Below are 20717 nucleotides of genomic sequence, written 5' to 3'. Positions count from 1 at the left end.
GTTCCTGGGCGGCCAGGATGAGGGCCTCTGTGCTGTCCTTGAGTCCAGCTTTGTCCAGCTTTTTCCAGCCATTGGTAGGATTTACTGATATCAACCACTTGGGTTATTTGCTGGTGGTACATCCCATGTAGGGGCTTGTCCTCCCATGATGGTATCTCTGGCACCTCAACCTCCGTTCCCTGTTGTCTGAGATATTCACTGAGCACATTGTCTGTTGAGGCTTTGTCCCTGATGTATTTATGGATCTTAGTTGTTTCGTCCTGGACTGTGGTTCTCACACTCACTAGTCCTCTGCCTCCTTCCTTGCGGCTCGTGTACAGTCTCAGGGTGCTGGATTTGGGATGGAACCCTCCATGCATTGTTAGTAGTTTTCTAGTCTTAATATCCGTGGCTTTTATCTCCTCCTTTGGCCAGCTAATTATTCCAGCAGGGTATCTGATTACTGGCAGGGCATAGCTGTTTATCGCACGGATTTTGTTCTTGCCATTGAGCTGGCTTCTCAGGACTTGCCTTATTCATTGGAGGTATTTAGCTGTGGCTCCTTTCCTTGTGACCTCATCGAGGTTGCCATTTGCTTGTGGTATACCTAGGTACTTGTAACTGTCCTCTATGTCTGCTATTGTTCCTTCCGGGAGTGAGACCCCTTCTGTGTGGATGACCTTCCCCCTCTTGGTGATCAGCCGACCACACTTCTCTAGTCTGAATGACATCCCAATGTCCGTGCTGTAGATCCTGGTGGTGTGGATCAGTGAGTCGATGTCTCGCTCACTCTTGGAATACAGCTTGATATCATCCATGTAGAGAAGGTGACTGATGTTGGCCCTATTTTTGAGTCGGTATCCGTAGCCAGTCTTGTTGATAATTTGGCTGAGGGGGTTCAGGCCTATGCAGAACAGTAGCGGGGACAGAGCACCACCAGTTGTATATGCCACATTTGATGGACACCTGTGCAAGTGGTTTGCAGTTGGCTTCAAGGGTGGTTTTCCACAGCCTCATCGAGTTTGCAATGAAGGCTGTCAGAGCCTTCATTGCAAATATATATATATATATATACAGTGTATATATATATATATATATATATATATATATATATATATATATGAGGACCTTGATCTGATAGGTCCTGTGATTCCTCTGGAGTGTTACACTAATTAGTAACATAGTAGTATTACTAACAATACTAATAGTAACTATGGGTGGGGAATGAATAATTAGTTTTACTTAATTCCATTTACATTAGTAAATTTTTAGATAAAAACACATTTCCAGGAGAAGCTTTACTACACCAGACATTTTAATCTAGTTTTTATTAACCATCACCATGAACCATCAGTACTGCAGACATACAGCTAAAGTTCACATTTAAGTGAGAATTGTTGTTTGAAGAGAAACTCTAATGTTGTGTTAATTTGTGTCTGCTGATGGGAGGTGATCATTTACTGTCTTACCCAGGGCTTGTTACTGGGGAACGGTCTCACTGTTCTGACAGACTCAGTCATGGCATTGATGTCCCTTCCATGTGTTTACAGTGCTTGGCACTATTTTTTGTAAGTTCTACTTCTGTTATTAAACATTTTATTACACCATTCTATCTTCTGATGTCCTGGATCCTTTATGGTCACACAACACATGACAACACCTCCCATGTATCATAGTCAATATATTTCTCAGCCGATCTCAGTTCTGTTTGACCCACACACTGTTGGATCACTACACCATCCATTCCCTGGTGACTGCAGGGTTGGTTCCATCCCCTAATACTCCAGGTAGGACAATGGGAGATTATGAAAGATGAAGTAGCGAAGGGAAAATACTATGTGTGTGTGTATTTTTCCATAAGCAGCTGAACAGTCACATAGCAGCAAACTTGTTCTGCTTTGTGTTCGCTTGCTTTCACATTTTAGAGAATAGGACACAGCAAGGTCATCTTGGTAAAGAAATAACAATTCAGTAAATGTACTTTGCTGTTAGATTGCAAAGAATTAAGTCTTGATATTTCCCAAGCTAAGTAGGAAAATGAGATGAAAAGACAGAGTAAAACTCTATTATGACCAGCAGTAAGAACAGCTCTATCAATTCCACTACACAGGGGTCTCAAGGCTTAAATAGAGATTTTTAAAATCATTTCCCACTCCCCACCAGGCTTACGTCCACCTCCACTTCATCTTTTTTTGCATTCGGTTCCTTACCCCACCCAACCAAATTAAAGCTGAACCCCCTGCTTTCAGTTAAATTATCTCTTGTTACGGACATGAGCCATTGGAGAAATCATCTTGGACTAAAAATAGAGTAAGAGGGAGTGTCTTTGTCTTTGTAGATTCAGAATCAGTCTCATTTCTGCTGGTTTGAGCTAATTGTATTTTGGCAGCATAGCACAGAACAGCAGGATATATTCCTAATTTGTATCCGCAAAAAAGATACACACCAGATAGAGTAGGCTTTGTCTAACAGAATAAAAAACTGAACTGAAATGTTTTTAAGTCAGAGAAATGTAACATCTGCTTCCAGATTATGAAACAAATGTATTTTAAAAGTTCAAAAGAATTTAACAGAAATGTAAAAATACAAAATGTGGTCAAATTTGTACTCATATGATTTATTTTTATTATAAATAAAATGTTTTTGTGAATATTCATTCACTTGGCATTTTATTTTGCATTTTAACTTGCATGAATGACATTAGACTTTCTGCAAGTGAATATTCACTGCAGTTGTTCTTTCCCCTTCTCTTCTCATTCCTTTCTGCCTTAAGTGAGACTCCAGGCATAAACCATCTGATGGGAGTCCAGGAACAGGAAGCCCATGAGGCAGCATAGAGAAGAGACAGTGTGGGCATGAGCAGTGGTTCTCAAAAGATATCTAGAGAGAATTTGAGAAAATATGATGCTCAGCATGAAAGACAACAGCTTCTTGTCTTCATGATGTTTGCAGCTGGTAAACCTGTTGGACATCTCAATTTCAACTTGATCTGCAAGCTGGAATGGGGATGACCTGAAAGCGTTTGAATGAAAACTAACCTGAAAGCTGTCATCATGTTGGCATTGAGCGTTAATTACAAAGAAAACAAGGAATATTTCCATAAAAGTAGGTAAGAGACCGTACAATACCAGCGATCTTCCTTTAAAACGTGTGCTGACAACAGAACCTGTTTTGAAGATTTTTTGGTCAGAGCAACTGGTTTGTAAAAGATAAAATATTTGTAAAAAGCGTATTTTTGTTTTTCTTAGAGCTTTGTAAACTACATTCATTTTCCATTATTCGACCAGAAATACTTTATATGTTCCATTCAGCCAAATTTTTCCTCCGAATGAGGGATTGCTGCAAAGTTCTGGATACTGACTGGTGGGACACAACATCCTATTAGTGTTTGAATGATGTGGGTCTTTTTATTATCAGTAGGGAGGACGATTGGTGATATTTTAGCCTAATACTGTTTGTCTATGTAGCATGAATACGTTTTTTATTATAATTTTTTTTACCTGTAATTAGAATTTTGTAGTTTCTCTCCAATCTTGTGATGGATACATTTTAAAGTGGATAATGATTTGTTCCACCCTTAAAAGATTTGCTACCAGAGTCAAAGAAGCTGAGCATCCAAAAGAAATGTATTTCTTTTTCAATCAAAGTATGCAAGTTCTCAAAATTCAGTATCAAGTTCTCTTGCCATAATAATCTTTGTACTTAACTCATATATTTTTTATACAAGCCATAAGGAGAACATTCCAGATGAGCTTACACTGATTAGGACTCAGAAATTTTATTCATGATAAAATTCAGTGCACTTTGCCAGCAAATCTCCCAGTAACTGAGACATGTTCTACTTATACAAGCAACAGGCTGCATTTATGAGCCTACATTTATTCTCTAGTCCATCTAATCTGCTTTTTAACATAAAGTTAGGATGAATCTGTGAACACTTTGTACACAAAAGCAGTATGTGTGGGGCAGAGCTTACAGCAGCTGCATGCTGGTATAATTTCTATGGGTCCAAGGCCATGAACAAGTTCTCCTCGCTCCGCACACATAAATAACTCCCAACTAAATAATCATTGTCTTCAGTTAAGATGAATGTTCAATGACAACGTGACCATTTAGAGCAGGGTCTCCAACCCTAGCCCTGCAGATCTGCTGCCCTGTTTTAGATGAAACCCTGCTCCACCACACCTGAATGAAATGAGTGCCTCATTACCAGGATTTCCCCAAACTTGGCATACAGAAGAGAACATGATGCTCAATCAAAAAAATAATAACATTCATGAAAACCACATCAAACTTTTTATGGATGGAATGTTTTAAGATGAAGGTTGATGTCAATAATTTATGCCAACTCGACCAATTTATCTGGATTTATGCTGCTTGAAGAGCCAGAAGAGTTATCTACTGCAGGTAAGATATTAACTGTGTTCAATCTTTTAGCAGAACTTCACTTCAAAAACCACGAGCTATCCCTCTGAGGTGCAGAAACAAAGATTTATTACCAAGGTTTGGTTAGCTGGTCTGGGGGTCCCCAGTAGGCACTCACATTCATGTTTTCACCCTTTTACTTGTGTTAATTATGATTATTTTCTGGCTACATCTCATGTAAACAATATTTAAGATTAGAATATTACATACATCCATCCATTAGAATATTACATCCACCCATCCATCCATTTTTAATATAGAAATGTGAACTTTTAATGAAACATATGTTTAATTCCTGCTCAAAGGTTATTATTTTCATAAGGTACTCTGACAAATGGGCCTAATTGAAATGCATGATCTAAATAATTGAATATTACTGTACATTACTTAACATATGGTGAAGGAAAAGGTGAACTGGTTTGTAATATGTCAACAAATGGGTGTGAATGTGGGGTAGAAACTGGTGGACGACTTTTCCCCAGAGCCCCCTTGAGATGACCTCTGTTGTTAACTGGAGCTGTATAAATAAAATGAATTTAATTATTACTGGTTATTGTACATTTTATATTATATCCCCAGAGCAACATTAGACTTTCTATCGTCTTCACCCCCATCAAAGGCAAAAAAACTGGGTTACTGTAAAGTGATGGGAGGGGTTGGTGGTGGAATGTGAGGGGGTGGTGATGGGCAGCAGCGGGTTGCCAGATTGTGTAAACACAGCAGGGACCTCCCACCCTCAGGCTCTCGACTGTCACCTCCCATGATGGGCAAATTGGACACGTTTGGTGTGTTGCTGCTATTCTGGCACCGAGAGGTGTACAAGAAGCTTTGAACAATGACACACGGGTGGGCACGCTCTGAAAGAAATCCTGCTGAGTGGCTAAGTCGAACCCCAAGCTTTAGTGAAGCGTGTGGGAGAGGGCCTAATCTGGCAACCCACAAGCTGCAACCTTCCAAACCAAAACCTTCCTCACAAAGACCTGCATTGTTTTGAACAATCCCACCATCTGTGTAAAATTGCAGATACTCACTGTGTGGTATCTAATGTAATAGTGTCTGTCCATTAGCTTGAATACAAAACTACTTTATCTGATCACATAATTACAAGCACTTGTAAAAAAGTGACATTTTTCTGAAAATGCAGATGCTCTCACCTCGACTGGTATTTTAGGTTTTTGATTTTTCTTATGTCTTGTGCTGGCCTTCTGCTGTAATTCCTAATAAAGATAATCTCATAGAAGAAGTGCCAGCAAATAGGCTGGGAATAATAACAATTACCTGACAAAAAAAACTTTGTAATATTGCTAAGGGCAGGCATGACAATGCTATACTGCATCAGAAGATAAACTTAATTTAGAAAGTCAGAAGAAAGTCCACTCCCAATGTACAGGGTTGAAGTTTTAAGGGTTTGTTTTGTCATTTGGAATAAATGAACGGGAGCAGAATAACCCTGCTGGTCTTCCAAAGAAAATGATGCTGTAGGATCTACACTAGTCCTCAGAGGAGAGAAACATGCAGAGAGCCGAACGTCATTATCTGTGGAGCTTAATAGAAGGACTGGCAGACAGAATTTTGAAAGAGATGATCAGAAGTGAGAAAAAGATTACCGAGTTGTAGTTGGAGAGGCAGAGTGAGAAAGAAGAATGGAACAAGAAGCTGATGTTTGAGCGTATGAGAGCTAGTAATACTACTGGCAAAGGAAAACACCGTCTGAATAATTCACTTGCTCTCCCTCAGGATTACCAATGTAATTATTTGAACAAGGATTCTCATCAGAATGTCCAAAGGTGTGGAAGACTTATGGAACAAATGTGAGCCAAACAAAGAAAAGAGAAGGTTTAACTACTGGAAATTAACTTCCTGCTCTAACCTCTACAACTGATAATAGACACAAATACCTCTGACTAAGAAAAGGAATATAATCTGGTGAAAACATACTTCACTACCTCTCAATTTCTTTTTCTGCAAATCTGATTTTAAAAAAAAGGGTCGGGAGACGAGATCCGCTGATCACAGATAAGGTTTTTATTTGATTGTTGAATAGTGTCTCAGAACCAACAGAGTCTCATCTGTTGTTTTAAGAAACATAAGGTACTTCACATTACAGATGTGTCCAGATGCTGATGGATCAGAATTTATCCAAGCACACAAAGTGTTCCAACAATGATGGAAAAAACATATAACAGCAAATCAAAACTTCTTGTCATCTTTAAAATGCAATACATTCATTCATTAAAAATGGGCATAAGTATCCAGTAATATTGAAATATAAAATGTCCAGGAAGTAAAACTGTCACAGGACAAAAATGATTCCCTTTTAAATGACACCACTGCTGCAGTACCCCAGTCTGCCTGTGGAGGCTTTCCTTTATTTCACTAGGGGGGGAAAAAATCCCTTTTTTTAAAAAGAAAAAAAAACATTGACACAAAGATTGTCTGAAGAGGAGAACTTGTTTTTCTCCTGAATGGAAAATGTCTGAAGAAACCAATAACCAGTCTGTCTCTTTGTGGATAGATCAGGAAGCACATTAATACAGCTACTGAAGCAGAACAGATTTAGGAGGAGACAGAAGGTAAATGTGCACAGGAACCTGCAGGTGGACCAGACAAACAGCCTTGCATAAAAACATCATTCCATGTCTTGATTTTCCTTACATTTATATCAACAGTTTCCAAATACTTTCATTAAGACATTTTTCTTAAACTGATTATTAAAGTAATTTGGACATTTCAATTGTCACTATGTTTAATACAATGCTAACCAAGACCTTTTAATATTCTGATGATTGGAACATTTAGGAAGCTGTTGATGCATGATGAGTTTTTTTTTGTTTCTCAGCTATCCAGCTACCTGAAATATACATGCACCTCAACATGGTAACAGTTCTGTTTAACACTGATCAGTTATGTATTGAATATATTGTAAGCAGTCTGGGGCAGAGGTCAGCATGACCTCTGCCCCAGCATGACCTCTGATGACCTCTGACCTCGTGCCCTCCCAATTTGTAGCTGCTGTGGCCTGGAAACATTTTTGCCACCCTGCAGATTTATTATTTTTTCGCTTTTTATTTAGTGTCTTTGACATGATTAGCTCTTGGAGTCACTGTGGTTGGAGAGACATTTGAAGGTCCATTCTTCCATGATTTCTCCATTGGTTTCAAGACTTTGACTAGTTTAATCACCTGGTAAAAATCAATCTTGAATGATTTTTCTTAATATTGTCTTGGCTTTGGTCATGAGCACAAAGGATTGCAGGTGGCAGCAACTTCATTGGTTGCTTGTCAAGTATGAACTGTTGAGACCAGAAGTGATGTTCCTATTCCAGGTCTGTAGAAACCAGAGATGGTTCTCAGGAACAGAACTAAACAAGGTGAGGCAGCATGGAGGTCCTATGCTCCTCAGCTCTGGAGCATACTCAGTGACAACTTATGGTGTGTGGAAACTGTTGGTTCCTTTAAATCAAGACTGAAAATATTATGATTTAAAGCAACTTTTCAAAATATCAGACTAATGAACTGTTTGAAATATTTAGTTCCTTTCGGCCTTAAATATCTATATTTTAACATCTTCAATCCATTGCTTTTATGATTTATTTTCTTTTTGTCTTTACTTTGATGTCCTAAACAAGATCTGAGATTTTCTTGTGTATGAATGTTGTTATATAAATAAACCACCCTTGTGAGATGAGATACCACAAAGACTTTGTGCATTTCTATTTTTAAGTCTGATATGAGATGATCCTATAGAATTTAGAAATAAACTGTAACTGCAACTTTCCATAGGTTTTATCTGTGGCAGAGAGTGAATTGGATGTGAGCTGAGAACCAATCTTAGACTTCTGATTTCTGAAGTATTAATTCTGATTTAAAGGGCCCTTAAAATTGAAAGCACAATGACACTTTGTTATAGCACAGTAGAGTAAAACAGTTATATGCTGCTGGTGTACATTCATTATTCATAACTTCAAAAATATCCTTAAGATGTAATAGTAGTGCAATAGACAGACTTAAGAAGAAGCAGGAGAGAATGAAGAGGAATAAACTGAGGAATGTTCACACACATCGTTGGAGTGCAGACAGATCGTAGAGTGACCTGGTCTCGTTATGCTCAGCATATTTAGACGACCAAATCTACAAGATAGAACCTTGAAAAAATCCAAACAATTTTACAAATTTTTATCTACTTTTTTTGTTTTTAAATACAAAAGACATTAAAGAGTTCATCAATACATACAGCTAAACAAAAAGAATAAATACCACAGCAAGCATTTACATTACTAAGAAATAGACCAAATGAAATGTAACAACCACAATTATTAACTTTTTTTCAATGAAAAAGCATAGCATAGCAACAGCATTTAAGAGCTTCAAGCTCTTCTTTATTCCGAGGGAGGAACTTTACAAATATCAGTTACAGTATGTTGTTACAGCTCTCCTGACTGAAAGAACCAGGTTGTCCAGTCCTCCTACAAACACAGTAACTGAGGAGTCTGAAACGCCAGCTGCTGCTTCCGGTGTTCCAGCGTTGCTTGTCTTGAACGGACAGCAGTGTTAGCGTGTAGCACCTTCAGGTTTAATGGTGGTCTCTTTCAGCTCTCAGACAGCACCAGCTACATTCTGAGCTAGTCACAGCGGGAGGGGTGAAGATCCTCTTCAGTGGAGGAGCAGTGGTACAGAGGGAGGATATACACCCTGTTTCTGCCTTTCAGCTGGTTAAGAGAATCACCTGAGGCTGTAATGAGCCCCAGAGAGTAGTGTCGACACATCTGACACCCCAACATACTGTCAGCCTGAGGCAGAGACCTCTCGCTGCCCTTGTACACTTCCTTTGATGTCTTGCATGTGCAAACATGCCAATGGGAAAAAAGAAAAACACAGAAAACACATTCCAGCATGCTTTGGCCCTAAGGAGACGAGAGGAAGCGGAGGCATAAAAGGGGAGACGGGACGGTCTGTGTGTGTGCAGGGGACTGGGAAAGACATGGGAAATTAAAGTTGAAAAGTAGGAAGAGTGGTGTGAAATCCTCTTGGCAAACGTTCCGTCGCTGCTCAGCCAAGGCTCTAGTGTACATGAAGAGTTGGACTGTTTCACTGTTAATTTTAATGAACTGACAATGAAGTCTCTTTTGTCTCCGACAGCAGCATCAGATTGTCAGTGCAGCAAGGACACAGAAATGTTACAAATTGTCTGCATATTAATGTTTCTCTCCATGAGTCCATGCATCTGCTTTTCAAGCCCAGTGTTAACATGAAGAAGTAGTTATGGCACATGGAATAATGGTGAAAGCCTGAGGAAGCATCAGTCTGCCACTATGGCACTCTGTGAAACACACACCAGGATTATATTTACACACCGCCATCTGTCCAGCCCTTCATACTCAACTTCCTCTTTGGGCTCCTTTCTCCTGGCGGACGGCTGGGGTCTGGGCTCCAGCCATCTGCAGTCATGTGGTCCTGGGGTTGGGAAGGTCGAAGACGATAGGTGGGTTCATGGGCAGGAAGTTCACCGTGCAAGCTGAGGCATTGATGAAAGTTGTGGTGCCGTCTGTCATCATGCCATAACCTGTACAATAAGGCAAAAAAAAGAACTTAAAAGAACTTTTATCAGTTTTTATGACTCTTAAATGAAGTGGATCAAAATAAAACACATGCATTTATATATTCATTCCACACAGGCTACATATATTTCATTGTTGGTTCTGGTGTCTCTCATGTTCCTCTGGAGAGCATTCTATTGAGTCGTTGTGGAGTTGAGGTGCACTGTAAAACCTGATAAGTTAGTTGAACTCAATTTGAGGAAATTGTCTTAAAAAGTTTAAGTTTATTAACCTAAACCATTCAGTTCAGAAAGAATATTCAATTGAAGTACATTTACCGTAACTCAAATATTTCTGTCAGGCTAACATGGATTAAAAAGGTTTCACTCAGTAAACTGACCTAGTAAGTATCCTATGTCCATTTCTTCTAACTTATTTAAAATGTGTTGATTGTAGTCATCTATTTTGAGCCAGACTAACTTAGATGGTAAAATCTATTTAAAGAAGATCCAATTCAGCTCAAGTTACTCAGTTGTATTGCTCCAAACTAAATAATGCTCTAGTTGCCACAACTTTTAGCTCCTCAATTCATTTTAGGACAAACACTGCTTTAAACCATTTAAGTTACCTTAATACATGTTATGTTAAACAGCTTTGGAAAAAATTAAGAGATCACTTAAAATGATCAGTTTCCCCTTTGCTCTCTGCTACCACAACATCTGCAATCTGCTGGGTTTCCTTAAACGGATACTTTTTAAGCTACTGATAACTAGGATCAATTGGAATGTATGAGTCAACTGAAATTATTGATTGTTTTTGTAATGTGCCTTGAGACAACATTTGTTGTGAATTGGTGTTCTAAATAAACTGAATTAAAAACTGAAACAAATCTTAAGAATTAGCTTCAAAACAAACATTTAAAATCCTCAAACTGTGTTCAATAATGTCAATGATTATTACAAGGAAAACTTTTGACTGGAAAAACTCTAATATCTAAGTCATACGCTGCAAGAGAAATGTAGTTTTAGTCTTGAGTGCAGCGAGGCCAGACACTGTTCTTTCGTAAATATTCAGAAACGTAAACTATGGTTGATGAAATGGTTTGTTTGATGAGCCATGAAGGAGAGGAAGAATTCTACATGCAGTTGTTAATGGCACAAATGAAAGAAAAGGAGCAGCATGAGTCCCTAGGAATGGAAGTAGTAGTGTTCTATGTGTGTGAGTGTGAGATTTAAGACAGTAATGTCTAAAAAAAACCCAGGCTCCCAAAACTCTTTGGAGCAACATGTCTTCAAGTAACAGATACAACGGAGATTAGCTGCCATCTTTTAAATGACCTCACTGTGAGAATGTTTTCTTTGACTGCAGTATTGTGGAAGTGATCTCTGCAACTCTATTTAGGCCCTTTAATATTTGAAATGCAATAACTCAAAAATGCACTTCTTTATAAATCCCTCCTGGAGCCCTTTCAATAATGAGGAAAGCAGCACTCAGCTCATTTCTTTAAAAATAATCTGATCTACTTTCTAATCTAGTTGTCTCTGATCAGGGACTGCTGCTCCAAGGTCCCACACTGCAGAGGTGGGGACTCGAGTCACATGACTTGGACTCGAGTCAGACTCGAGTCATTAAAATCAGGACTTGAGACTTGACTTGAAAAAATGCTCAAAGACTCGGACTTGACTTTGACTTTCATGCCATTGACTTGGGACTTGACTCGACTTGAAGCTGTTTACTTGAAAAGACTTGATATTTTTTACTCAAAGTCTTAAAATTTAAAGCACATTATTTATAAAGTGGCGTCATTAATTAATTTCACTCATTCCGTATCAATATGCGCAGACCATCACTATGGTTTTCCTCTCTCCTTATGTATGTATGTGTACGTAGCTGCAGCACAACCAATCAAATTAACAGGATTTGGACGTTTAATAAAACGGCAAAGCTGCAGAGCTCAGGGAACGAAATACGAAATAACCGCTCGAATATGCTTCCGCGAGTAATTTCTTTTGGCTACGTAGGTTATGAACTTTCGACTAAAAAACGAACTGCAACTTGTAAAACATGCAAGAAGAGAATATCGGATGGAGATGCCACGACGTCCAACTTTGTCCGGCATTTGAAGCTTCACAAAGATCGGTAGGTGGCACTTTTCTTTTGCTGTAAGATAGCTGACTTTAGCTAACTTCGTGTTAGCATGTGTACTCCGGGTTAAATTGGTGATTATTTACCATAAATCCGGTCCTTCAAATGCCTCCACAAATAATGTGCACCGTGTTAGCTCAGGAAGCCGGTGGATAGTGAGCGGGGCTCCGGAACAGAAAGCAGATTCTGGACCGGAACACAGGGAACAGAGTCTCTCTGTCCCATCATGATGATGAGCCGGGTCTAGTATCATCTAAGGATGGTTGGTGTATTTGAAGACATCTACGTTGGAAAATTATAATGACAATATATACAATATACTGCAGTCAGTGCATTCAACTGTTTTTGACTTAATGCACTGACCGGCGTGACTGTCACATGTCGCACAGAACCCATTTCCAGATTTCTATCATTTGAGATAAATACATATTTTAAAAAGAACAAATGGTCTATTATTTGAATTTTATGTATAATTGCAAATTATTAAAAAAAATAAATAAAAACGACTCGAAATGACTTGAAATTAAAGGTTCCTGACTTGAGACTTGACTCGACTTTTGCCTGTCTTTACTTGAGACTTGACTCGGACTTGAGGACAGAGACTTGAGACTTACTTGAGACTTGCAACACAGTGACTTGGTCACACCTCTGCCACACTGACCTGGTAACCCTGAAAAAAGTAATCCTCAGTACAGGGAGCTGCCTCGCTACACCTGCTGGCCTGGATGAATTACAGATGAGTATGTAAGAGCTTACCAGAAGTAACGGTGAGACTGCTATGCTTTTATGTAACCAGATATAATTAAATATAATAATGTAGTCCACGTCAGATCTGAGATTAACATGAACTGCTAATACAGCAAGTTTGCAGAAGTAGCATGTAGAAAGATAAACCCATCCCAACAATGAGGAGGTCAAGCAGAAGCCAAGAGCAGTGGCACACTGTACAGGTTAGTGTTGGTCAGGGGTGGGCTGGCAAGCCCCACTGGGCCGACCAATCGTAATTTAACTAAAAAGTATATTATAAATCACTTGTGTTAACTGCAGTGGTCCATTGGTTGGTTTTCTTTATGGACATTAGGCTAACACAATGAAATCTCTCAGCCCTCATCAGGTCACCCCCCTCCTGTCCTTTGTCCAAAGTTCTACGTTAATGACTGTACAGATTTTGTCGTTTGGGCTGACTGGATTTGGAGAGAAATGTGTGGCAATGGACAAACTGCTGCAAGCCGAAAGGCTAAAAAGCATGCAACTAATGCAGCAAAATGAGCCAAAAATAACCAATGTGTTTAATCCTGACAAATTTGAGTGCATGGCAGGTTCACAGCCAGAGAGGAAGCAGAACTAGGGGGATCCATCAGAGGAGTCCCCCTCTACCTAACCCAGGGTCAGATTGAGGAAGAGGTCAGGTTAGTATTTGTCAGTTGAAATGTTCATAATGAGGAATGCGAGGAGGGCAAGTGAGAGTGGGATGATTATGATAATAATAATAATTAGGAAATTAAAACAGAAATGACAAAAAACTAAGAAAAAAGAATGTTTCAACAGAGTTAAATTTTAAAAACTGTAAGAAAGTATTTGAAAGGCATATTCACTAAACAGCCTTTGTTTTCAAACAATGCTACGTATAAGTATACTTGGTTTAATTTTAGCTTGCTCATAAAGTTACAGCTTGCAGGTGTTATAGCTTACAGTTAGTATTTTGCAGTGAAATATTGCTTTACGGAAATGGATGATTTATCATTGGTAACCATAGAAATAACAGTTGATCCCTGGTGCTAACACAATGCCAAGATGGAAATACATCAGCAACAACCTTTGGATGCAACAGCTTGAAAACATGACGGATCGTCCCACGACTTCCTAGAAGTGGTTTAAAAAGCAGAGGCATTTACCTTCATGGATGTGTCCAAACACATGAAATTTGGGCTGGACTCTCCTCTGAACTGTGTTGAGCAGTTCCATGCATCCAACACGCTGCATCTTTTTAGGAACCCAGTCCAGGAAACCTGGAGAAATCAGACGCATGAAGCAGCAGAATCACCAGGCTACAGTACGATGTTTCATCAACTGATTTATAGAATGTTTGGGTTACATTAGAAACAATACAAAACAAACAAAAAAATCATAGATATACTAAAGTGACAGCTGAATCATTCAAATGTACAAAAAGATCAAAATTTTAGATGAGACCGTTGTTTTTTGGATCAAGTAGGAGAAATTTTATGGCATCTCCTTAAAATGTGCAACTCTTTATAGCATATCCACAGACGTCAACTTGATGAAAAGAAATGCTACCTATGAAATGGCATATGTCATAACTAGCATGAGGAAATTTACACCTGGTCTTTGCAGAACAAATTCTTCGAGGGTGTCAAAATCAAAGTGGGCTCTTCATCCCACAACGGTGTAATTTGAGTGAAGTTTTGAACATGTCTGAAACTTCTGTTGGATCATTGAATTGTGTCTGTTTGGGGGAACAAACAAACAGTGTGAGATAAGGACCTGGGCCTTCAGCGCTGCTGGGCTGTTAGGAATTTGGCCACACAGGCCTGATGCTCAGGATTCAAGCTCATCACACCTACATCATCCTGACAGCAGTTCAGACTGGTTGTTTGAGTGCTTCTGTTGTCATGCCTACTATACTCATATCACGCTCCTATTGCAACGACCAAGTAATACTGCCTAGTATAGGTCTGTAGTGCATATTCACACCACACTGAGATGGGGCTTGGCTGTGCTGGTTGTTGGGAGACTGACTTTTATAGATCTCAGGAAGTTATGAAACAGAGAAAGCTTCAAAATGGTTTTATTAGATGCAAAAAATTTTACAATTATACCTATATACTGCAGGTTTAAATGTTGTGGAGGTTGATTATTCATTTATTTTTGTATTTTTTATCAACAAGACATAAGTAAAAAGAGAATAGAGCAAACAGTACAGTACTGTACATGGATGCACAAAAGCATTTGTAACTTGCTCACAGAAATGAGAAACTGCTTTTTTTGATGATCACCACCAACACAGTGATTTAAAGACTGAACAAGAAGTTTTGAGAATTTGAATTCTGTGCTGAGAAATGCATTAAAGTAACTGAGAAAAACTAATATTTTTTTTATAAACCAAGGTTTTATCTGAAATCCAGAAGAATTAATCTGTTGCTAAAAAGTGCCGTTTGATTTTTCTTTCTTTAAAACCTCTATTAGTCTTTTTATGTACTTTTTTCCCTTGTTTGCTGCTTTTCTCTTGTCTTTTGTTTCCACTTTATTATTGTTGTCTGGAAAGAGTGACAGGAGGCGAAAAATGGAGTCTCATACTCCTCGCTCATTTTATTCCTCCGACTAGATGCTTTTATTGACTCAGCGTCAGCAGCGTGCCTCCTCACTGCGCAGCCATTAAATCCTACACACTCCATGCTTCATCCTTGTCACACGTACTGTGAAGTTTGCGTCTGTGTGTGGCTTTGATTGATCTTTATTTTATATGGCTGCTTTCAGACAGCCTGTTTTTTTACCCTTTGTGCTGTGCTGAGCAGTTTACCATCCCACAAACAGCCCAGAATGAAAAGCTTTGTTTGGAAAAGTGATGTATCGCCATTAGAGGGGAGGTGGAATTTATAACCTTCACTCAGGCATGTAAGCGGTGAAAACACAGGAAATCAACCCAAAGCCATCAAACATCCAATTAAGTGAATTTCTGAAACAATCTGAACAGAACCATTATTCCAGCAAGGTAAGACGAGGATGTCACTTTCAGTTGCTGATGAACATCTACCTGGATCTGCAGATCAATGCAAACTCATTCAGACCCATTTTATTGTTTCACATGTTGTCACATTGAAAGAAACATTGTTGAATTAAATTTTTGTATAAGACAAATTACAAAAACATTACAATTAAAGTGTGTTATACTTATGTGTATTTAAGCCCCTCTACTGTAACACCACGAAATGATTAAACAGAGCCTATTCATATGTGTGCAATTTAATATAAATGCAGCTGTTGTGTTTGTGGCCTCAGATTTTTGTGGAAGATAAATAAAAACAAGAAGACCAAGGAACAGCAGAGAAGGAAGGAGAACATTTTGGAGAACAGGGTTGGCCTGAATCCATCGTTGGGTAAAAGTTTGTCATATAAGTCTACATGCACATTGGTTGAACAAGTTGTCATATACTGTATTTCAGGCATACTTCTATTCATTTCCATTAGACTTTTTTCTCTCAATCTGTCCTGATTTGGTAAGTTGCTCCCAGGTGAATTCTGACTTTCTCTAACGTAGGTAAATGTGGGAAGCATCAACAATCAACTCATTTTCTGCATGGCTCAGAGGTACATCCGAACATGAAGTAACATTTATGACAAAGGAAGGACAAGAACTTGGATGGGATCAACAGCCAGAGAGAAAACGAGGAGGAGGAGTGAGACTGTAGTGGAGGGTGAGGAGGCAGAAGAGGTCGAGGAGATGATGTCATGGATATCACTCCAACATCACGATACTGATGCAGTTCCTCTCACTGTACCCTTCATCCCTTAAGCCCAGGAAGGATTTTTCTTATCACAGAGATGGACAGTATATGATCACCAGCCACATACAAGTATTATTCTTCTGGGTGCCACGGATGCAGCATTAATGCAAATGTACACTGTCATTTTCTAATTATAATTGTGAACACAACTTTTCGTTAGTCTATCACGTACAACCAAATACAATACTTTAATGTCTGTGGACAAATTGAAGAGGTGTGAAATTCCCTTTCAAGTTCTGTGTAGTTCCATCCATGGTTTGTTTCTGAGACACAGTCTAAGCTATCCTAGCAAACAGCTGATGATGTTTTCATGACTGACATGACAGTTTTTATCCAACCTAGATTAGTTAAAGATAGACATTATTGAGCTTGTTGCTATGGAATCTAGAAGGTGTTTAATCATTGTAACCACAGACATAAGGCAATATTATCTTCTCTGTGTGTTCGATAGAAATTCACATTTTTTGGGGTTGTGTCATTTAGTAATCTGTTACCAGAATTTGAAGAAAAGAAATAGTATTTTATTGGTTCTGAACTCATATAGTTTTACACCTGCTTTCTTCAGTGAAAATTCACGCATAAAGACAGACAATCTGAACCTGAAAGTAACTGAAAATTCCATAAAATGTCAAAAAGTGTAATCATTATTCCTCTTAGTGTAAATGTTTTCATACTGCTGTAGTAAAGAGGCTTCACATGCTTCATAAAAACATTCCAAAATGTGTTCAATTGCAAATGAATGTTTAAATGAACAAATGGTCTAAATTGACATGAAATATAAAATTAAGTATCTGTTTATCTTTGAAACATTCTAAATCAGTACTTCCTGAGAGCCATCCACCTGTTCCTGTTTCAGCTGCTGTCCCAGCACGGGGAAACCAGTAAAACCATTCTGCAGCCCCACGGGAACACGGCTTTCAACATTTTACTATGTTGTTAAGTTGCTTGAGTTCAATAAGTGAATCAATCTGATTTCTCGACCCATTAAGCCAATGTACATATGGAGGAAAACATTTAAATCAACATAGAATAGTTTACTGTTGTTCTTTCAGTAGAAGTGAAGTGAGAATATCTCAGGGCTCGGGGTGTTGCACTATACTGTGCCTCTTGTTTAAAGCAGCTGCTGTTTAGGCAGGGAGTGCTCCTCTGTTTGTCTCACTCTCACTCCGTCTCTTTGTGATGTTAGCTTCTTTCTCACAGCCAAACAAAGAGGCCATATCTTTGTCTTTGCCCTCAGATAAACTGTTTTATCTCACCTCCTAAAATATAAAAACCTCTGCTGCTCTGGCAATGTCTTGCTCACTCTGCTTTGTTCTTCATCAATTCTTTCATACATTTCTAATTTTTTTACTAAGAGACAAAAACATTTGAAAAGTGTATGTCATCAACATCTGTCCATTTCTCCCCTTCCTCTCATGTCTATCGCTTAGCTTTTGCATCTGAGTGAAAATGTGTCATGCACAAGTAGCCTGCTGGAGCTGCTCCATATGCTGGTGGCTTGTGAGCAGATAGTTGGAGACAGTTGGCTAAGCCGAGTGAAAAATAAATCGCAGTGTTCAAAGCCGAGATGCAGACATAGAAATCAATCATAAACAGTTGTTGGAGCAGCACAGCTGCAGCAGGAGATGAGGTGTGAAAGTGTGTGTGCACTAGTTTGTGTGTGAGCACGATGTCAGTCAGCCTGCGATCCAGCATCTGTTTGTTAAGCATTTTGTTCTGCGATGGGAATGTGTGGTAAAGTGGTTAGCAGCTGAAAGGTGAGCTCCGAGGTTCCCAACATGCTTGTAAATAAGGCTACTCCAGTAGGGTGTGTGTGCGCACTGGCGGGTGTGTGTGTGGGTGTGTGAGGTGAGAAGCATTTACAGAACTCAGAGCAAGCTGAACCCAAACTTTTATTTGCTAACTGAAAATGACTCATCAGCACATCTTTGCCTGAGAAAACACATCCTAAATAGAGTTTCTATGCAGCCACAATGAAAAGTAATTACACCCTGACTTGCTGAAAATATAATCTGGACATAGAACTATGAAATATGTCATTCTTCACAGTGTAAGTAGAAAATTAAAAAATTACATTGAACCCCCAGTATTCAGGGGGATTAGAGGTTAAGGTTAGAGCTGTGTTGTGAATTGAGCGTAGGTTGAGGGGGTGTGCATGTGTATGCGTGTGTCCCTTGAGGGAGGGGGGGAAAGGGGCACACTGTAATGCATATCTCACCCAGTGGGGGGCAATGCGTCACCAGGATGTCTGTGTTGTCTGGAATCTGGTTCCATTTGTCGAGAAGAGCCTGACCCCGCGGCAAGTTGAAGCCCCAGCCATAGTACCATGGTTGCCTGCACACACATATACACACGTCCACACATGCATACACCCCGTGAGTGGAAATAATTCAGTTTCATATAGAGACTGTACAAACTGATCTCAGTCAAAGGCTGCTGGATGTTGACATTTATGAGCCATAACATCATCATTAAAACATGTATTGATGGTTCAGAGCAAACACAAAAACATCACAAATCCAAAACTAAACACAGCATATCGACACACTTGTTATTTGACTACAACACATGAAATATCTCCAACTATCATACATCTGTCTGAAGCACAAACACAACATGAAAATCAGGATCTGAACAGAATTTAATGTACAGTTTTAAGACCTTAAACTGAAATACAATAAAGAGGAAAGGGTTCAGAAAAAACAGCTCACATGAAAGAAGTGCATTAGAGAAATGGGAGACAGCTGCTGTAAAGCCCTCAAAGGCCTCTGTGTGTCTGTCTGTGAGCTGACCTCCCCTCAGTCACTTAGTGATTTTCAGATTTTATCAAGGCTGACCAGTAACACTGACCAGCATCTTAGAGGACAGTTCTGACATGAGGGACGTGTCCTCTCGGTGTCCAGGCATGTGGTCTGACCTTGACTTTAAAAACATGCATGTGGCCATATGAAGAGCATGTTTTAGAACATTAAGTAGTTTGCAGCCATGTGGCAAAAAGATAAATGAAACATTTCTTTGATCCTGAACAGTGATGGAATGGACCATGACAGGAAGAAGAGGAGAGAAAAAGGGATAAGTGAGGAAAGAACAGAGGAGGAAGAAATCCTTGATGGCTCAGCGTGCCGTTCCTTTACTGCAGGAGCTCATGCCTCGGCCGTGAGTGACGGAGAAGAAATTAACATGTCACTTACAATCTGTACTCCGATCCATCTTCAGCCACAACACACAGCGCACGTATGTGTACAACGGCAGGCGACAGCGTCTGTCACTGCCGGCGTTCAACCAGCTTTTAATAAATTGCTGAGTTCAGTCACTTGAAACGCCAACTTTATCGCCAGAGCTGCTGCAGCGGCATCTGTGTCTAATGGAACATCAGATGAGGATTTTTTAGAATAATATCCGGCGTGTGTGTGTGTGTGGGGAGGGGTGTTTGTCTGGGTACATGGGGAGTTCAAGAAACGTAGGGAAGAAAGCAAGTCGAGCCAGTAAAATAGTATTTCTCTCCATTTAGAGCAGTTGTGGATGGTAATGTGGTAATGTGGAGGTCACAGGTGCAGAGGACTAGGTAAGGTCCATGTCCAGGCAAAGGATCATAATGGTTCTGCTGCAGCTCTTAATTACATTTTTATCTCTTTGTAAGGGTCCAGGAATAAAGAATTTTGTCAAATGATCTGAAGCAACCCGAGAACACACTTTCAGTAATTTACACAGCGAATATTAAAACATTTAGACTGGGCTCAGCATATTAATAGGCTACAGAAATGCAACATTTATGTCCATCTTAACATGGACATCTAAATTAAACTGGAATGAGCTCAACAGTGTAACTGATGCTCCTAAGTTCCAGAGCAAAGGAAGAAATGAAGTGACAGCAGAAGAAGAAAAAGGCATGAGTTACATAAAGTAATTCATCTGAACAAAGAATGAATGAACCGTGATAAAATGTTCCCCCATGGACGGACTCAGAAATGTGAGAAGACAGACGAGTGTTGGCTACAGGACGGGGTTAGCAAATGTGCACACAGCCAAAAAAAAGGTTAGAATGCCATTTGAAACCATTTTTATTTAGAATTAAATAATAATCAATCTTGCCCATAAAATTTAAA

The 20717-nt window shown here is 39.3% G+C and overlaps 1 protein-coding gene across 2 annotated transcripts in view; it reads right to left on the bottom strand.

Annotated features, from left to right (window-relative positions):
• Positions 1-7616: 7616 nt before the first annotated feature.
• mpped1 (metallophosphoesterase domain containing 1) overlaps positions 7617-20717 on the bottom strand; it is a 67934-nt gene continuing 54833 nt past the window's right edge. Inside the window, exons 4-6 of one of the 2 annotated variants that reach the window (XM_028044176.1) lie at positions 18830-18945; positions 13981-14094; positions 7617-9966 (exon numbers count right to left, since the gene is read on the bottom strand). In XM_028044176.1, coding sequence (XP_027899977.1) covers positions 9848-9966; positions 13981-14094; positions 18830-18945 — 349 coding nt within the window. In that variant the 3' untranslated portion in view covers positions 7617-9847. The remainder of the gene's footprint in view (positions 9967-13980; positions 14095-18829; positions 18946-20717) is intronic. The other variant, XM_028044175.1, reaches the window with a different exon arrangement.

This window comes from Xiphophorus couchianus, chromosome 17 (genome assembly GCF_001444195.1).
Source record: "Xiphophorus couchianus chromosome 17, X_couchianus-1.0, whole genome shotgun sequence".
Lineage (NCBI taxonomy): Eukaryota > Metazoa > Chordata > Actinopteri > Cyprinodontiformes > Poeciliidae > Xiphophorus > Xiphophorus couchianus.
The sequence above is the reverse complement of the archived record's forward strand: the minus strand, read 5'-3'. Positions and strand labels throughout refer to the sequence as shown.